The sequence below is a fragment of the Brassica oleracea genome, chromosome C3, assembly GCF_000695525.1.
Source record: "Brassica oleracea var. oleracea cultivar TO1000 chromosome C3, BOL, whole genome shotgun sequence".
Lineage (NCBI taxonomy): Eukaryota > Viridiplantae > Streptophyta > Magnoliopsida > Brassicales > Brassicaceae > Brassica > Brassica oleracea.
Window position 1 is genome coordinate 45606085 of NC_027750.1, and position 5043 is coordinate 45611127.

The 5043-nt window shown below is 50.7% G+C and overlaps 1 protein-coding gene across 1 annotated transcript in view; it reads left to right on the forward strand.

Annotated features, from left to right (window-relative positions):
- LOC106330732 overlaps positions 1–695 on the forward strand; it is a 1288-nt gene extending 593 nt beyond the window's left edge. The window contains exon 2 of the mRNA XM_013769157.1: positions 13–695. Coding sequence (XP_013624611.1) covers positions 13–695 — 683 coding nt within the window. The remainder of the gene's footprint in view (positions 1–12) is intronic.
- Positions 696–5043: the final 4348 nt, after the last annotated feature.

Genomic DNA, 5043 nt, shown 5'->3' on the forward strand with positions numbered 1-5043 from the left:
AAAGTCTTCAAGGACCAGCCCTCGGGTGGTTCACTGGATTGGAGCGAGACTCCATCCACGACTTTCACGACCTAACGACTGCATTCCTCAAGCAGTACATTATGTTTACGAGACAAGGAGCGACCTTATCTGACCTTTGGAATCTATCTCAAGGGGCGAACCAAAGCCTCCGTGACTTCATGGAAAAGTTCAAAACGGTCGCCTCGAAGGTGCAAATTCCAGACAGCGTCGCCGTCTTGCTGATGAATACCCTCTACTTCAAGTCCCTGTTTCGCGAGGATCTCTACAGAAACCCCACCACTTCGCTCCAGGACGCTATCGCGAGGTCTAACAACTTCATCCGAATGGAAGAAGATACAGCAGCGATACTCAAGAAACTGAACACGGCCGCTAAACCGGCGACTGCTCCAAAAGCTCCTGAGGCACACCAAGAACCTCGACAGCACGCCTCAGGCAACAAGTCTAACCAGCCAAAGAGCTTCGTCAATGTAGTCAAAGACAAAAATCCGTCCCTGGGATCGACTGTCGTCGTACGCGAGAAAGGTTGGAACGTCTGGGAGAACGACGAGAGGCCCCAATCCTGTTCAGCACCTTCAACTTCGAGTCCTGGCGCACGACACGAGGAACTGCAGGCATCTGGTAGATGCCCTCTTCTCATCCTACGAAAACAGAACAGCCAACGTCGAGCTTCCTAAGCCCATGCCAAACAACACCAAGAGCTGGAGCAAAAACAAAGAAAAGAAAGCTCAGAAGAATCAAAATAAGTCTGGAACTCGGCCAAAGCGCACAGAGGATGACAAGCCAGAAAAGCGAGACGAAGACGAGGGCAGCACAAGTCGAAGAAAAGCAACCTCGTAATTGTCGACGTGTCCAAGTCATCCTCGCACGACCAAGTCCCTGTTCAGATGAAGAAGAGGACAAACAGGTCCACGACTCGCACGAGTACTCCAGCAAGCGACCAAATGAGAACGTCGGACCAGAAGGATCAAACAACTTGAGGAACAAGCTCAGACGAAAGTCGCAGACAACCGATCGAATCCACGACTTTAACGACGATCTCCGCTCAATCATTGAAGAGTCCAAGGCCAGAAAGGCCGAGGACTCCAGTGCTCGATCCCATCTCAGGCCCCGAGTCATCGATCTTCGCGATCAGGTCAACTCAAAATCAGAAGATCTCAGGATCAAGCTCAGTCGACCTAAACGTTCAGACTTACGACGAAAGCTCGAGGAAGCGAAGTCCAAAAACGACAACAAACACGAACCCATTGTCGAGGACTCGCCTAGCGACTTGAGAACTCAACTAAGAAACAAACGGATCGTCGAGCCGAATTTCTTAAACGTAATTATGGATGGCTCACCTCCTTGCGGCGATTCTGTCCGGTCAGTAAAGGACCATCGACGGCAGGCAATAACCTCGAAGAAATGGCCATCGAAACCTGAGAATGATTCCTCGATCACTTTCTCACTTGGCGATGCCATCGGCGTCCACCTACCTCATAACGACCCCCTACTCGTCGAAGTAGGAATCGCGAAGTGTGACGTCGCTAAAGTTCTGATCGATAGTGGCAGTTCGGTCGATCTGATCTTTCGAGATACGCTCGATAAGATGGGAGTCGACTTGCGTGACATGAAACCGTCATCCCGCTCCCTCACGGGATTCAACAGAGCTTCCGAGACGATGATCGGGACAATCAAACTCCCAGTCTATGCATGCGGTGTGACACGCGCATTCAAGTTCTCTGTCATCCGAACAAAGGCTCCTTATAACGCGATCCTCGGGACCCCCTGGTTACATTCGGTGAAGGCAGTATCCTCGACGTACCATCAGTGCGTGAAGTTTCCAGGACTGAACGGCCAGGTTCAGACACTTCGCGGAGACCAGTAGGCTGCTCGTGATCTACTAATTGCAACGGTGAAGATGAAACAATCGACTCCCCGCATCAACGCAATAGCAAAGCAAATCCAACCTCAAAGAGACGAGATCCTAGAACTTGCGATAGACGACTCCGACAAAAGCAAAGTAGTTCGAGTCGGCGCCTTCCTCTCCGAAGAGATTCAACAGGCAATCGTCGACTTCCTGAGGAAGAACGCATCAACATTTGCTTGGACGACATCGGATATGAAAGGAATAAATCCCGCCGTCACGTCCCACGAGTTGAACGTCGATCCAACCATCAAGCATGTCCGCCAGAAGAGACGCAAAGCTGTCAACGAAGAAGTCGAGCAACTCCTCGCAGCTGGTTCAATCCCTGTAGTGTGATACCCCGAATGATTGGCTAACCCGGTCGTCGTCAAGAAGAAGAATGGGAAGTGGCGCGTCTGCGTCTGCGTCGACTTTACCGATCTAAACAAGGCTTGCCCCAAAGTCAGTTACCCGCTTCCGCATATCGACAGACTAGTCGAGCCGACTGCTGGAAATGAGCTCATAACCTTCATGGACGCATTCTCAGGCTACAATCAGATCATGATGCATCCGGATGATCGGGAGAAGACAACGTTCATCACTGATAGAGGGACGTACTGCTACAAAGTGATGCCGTTTGGTCTTAAGAACGCCGGCGCGACTTACCAATGACTCGTCAATCGAATGTTCGCCGACAAACTGGGGAACACGATGGAGGTCTACATCGACGACATGCTAGTAAAGTCACTCTGCGCGACGGACCATTTGAACCATCTAAAAGAGTGCTTTAAAACGCTGAACGAATACGGAATGAAACTCAATCCGGCCAAATGCACCTTCGGCGTCACCTCAGGCGAATTTTTGGGATACATCGTCACCCATAAAGGAATCGAGGCAAATCCTAAGCAGATCACCGCCATACTAGACCTCCCTAGTCCAAAGAATAGCAGAGAGGTCCAGCGACTCACGGGGAGGATCGCGGCGCTGAACCGCCTCATCTCCAGGTCCACAGATAAATGCCTCCCTTTCTACGAGCTACCGCGTGGAAACAAACGTTTCGTCTGGGACGAGAAGTGCGAGGAGGCGTTCGAACAACTCAAACAGTATCTTACGACTCCTCCCGTGTTATCGAAACCAGAAGCCGGTGATAAACTCTATCTTTATATCGCAGTATCCTCCACCGCGGTCAGCAGCGTCCTTATCCGAGAGGATCGAGAAGAGCAGAAGCCCATCTTCTACACGAGTAAGTGGATGACCGATCCGGAAACGCGATACCACACCCTCGAGAAGATGGCTCTTGCAGTTATTACGTCAGCGAGGAAGCTGCGTCCTTACTTCCAACTGCACACGATCGAAGTACTAACAAATCAACCGCTACGCACAGTAATGTAGAACACCAACCAATCCGGACGATTATCGAAGTGGGTTATCGAGCTCAGCGAGCACGACATTGTGTTCAAAAATCGAACAGCAGCAAAATCCCAAGTCCTCGCTGACTTCCTGATCGAGCTCGCACCAGAGCTAGAGCAAGACCTAGGTCTTCCAAGTCAGAATTGAATACTTCACGTCGACGTATCGTCAACAAACAAAGGATCAGGAGCAGGAGTCCAACTGCAGTCTCGAACAGGCGAGCTAATCAGACAGTCATTCAGTTTTGGCTTCACCGCTTCAAACAATGAAGCGGAATACGAGTCATTGATCGCAGGACTACGACTCGCTAAGGCAGTCAAAGCAAAACGCCTCAGTGCATACTACGACTCACAACTAGTTACCAGTCAGTTTAGCGGCGACTACGATGCTCGTAACGAACGAATGGACGCGTACCTTAAAGTCGTTCAAACACTCGCTAGGGACTTCGAATTCTTCGAACTCACCAAAGTCCCCAGAGGAGAGAACGTGTGCGCCAACGCCCTCGCTGCCTTGGGTAGCAGGCTGCGCGATCAGGTGAAACGGACCATTCCCATCCACAAGATCGACAAGCCAAGAATCGAGCTCCCGCCTAGCGAAGTGACCGTCGTAGCACCCATAACCGAAGCCATCCCCATGGACTAGGACCCCGCAATAGAACAAATTGAAGCTACCGACTGGAGGACAAAATTCATCAACTATCTGGTCGACGGCTCAAGACAAGGAGTGCCCACTACGTCGTCTTGGATGGAGAACTCCATCGATGGACCGCAACAAAGGTGCATCTGAAGTGCATCAATGGCGAGGAGACGCACCTTGTCATGGCCGAAACGCATGAAGGCACCGCAGGAAACCACTCCGGAGCTTGTTGGATGCCTCGGCTTTGACTGCCCAACAATGAATGCAGACTGCGAAGCTTATGCCCAGCGATGCGACCAATGCCAGCGACATGCCTCGACAATCCATTCCCCGATGCAGTTGCTGCGAACGATGTCTGCTCCATACCCTTTTATGCGATGGGGAATGGACATAATCGGCCCTATGCCGAGCTCTCGACAGAAGCGTTTCGTCCTAGTTTTGACAGATTACTTAACAAAGTGGATTAAGGCGGCAGCCTTCGCTAGCATAACATAAAAAGAAGTTCAACGGTTCGTGTGGAAGAACATCATCTGTCGCTATAGCCTACCTTACGAAATAGTGACTGACAACGGTTCCCAGTTCATATCGAACAAGTTCCGCGAATTCTGTGAGAGATGGAGAATCCGACTCAACACAGCGAGCTCGCGATACCCTCAGAGCAACGGTCAAGCCGAGGCATCCAACAAGATCATAATCGACGATTTAAAGAAACGCCTCAACTTGAAAAAGGATGTTGGGCCGATGAACTCGACGGTGTTCTCTGGTCACATAGAACAACTCCTCGAGGAGCAACAAAATCAACTCCTTTCTCAATGGCACACGGAGTCGAAGCTATGGCCCCCACCAAAGTGAACGTAACCAGTCTACGACGGTTAAGAATGCCGCAGAACATTGAACTCAACAGCGGCATGCTCTTTGACGCTCTAGACGCCATAGAAGAGCGCCGCGACCAAGCCCTGCTCCGCATCCAGAATTATCAGCATCAGATCGAAAGCTACTACAACAAGAAGGTCAAGTCTCGACTTCTCGAACTGGGCGATATAGTACTGTACAAAGTGTTCGAAAACACTAAGGAGCTGAATGCAGGCAAACTT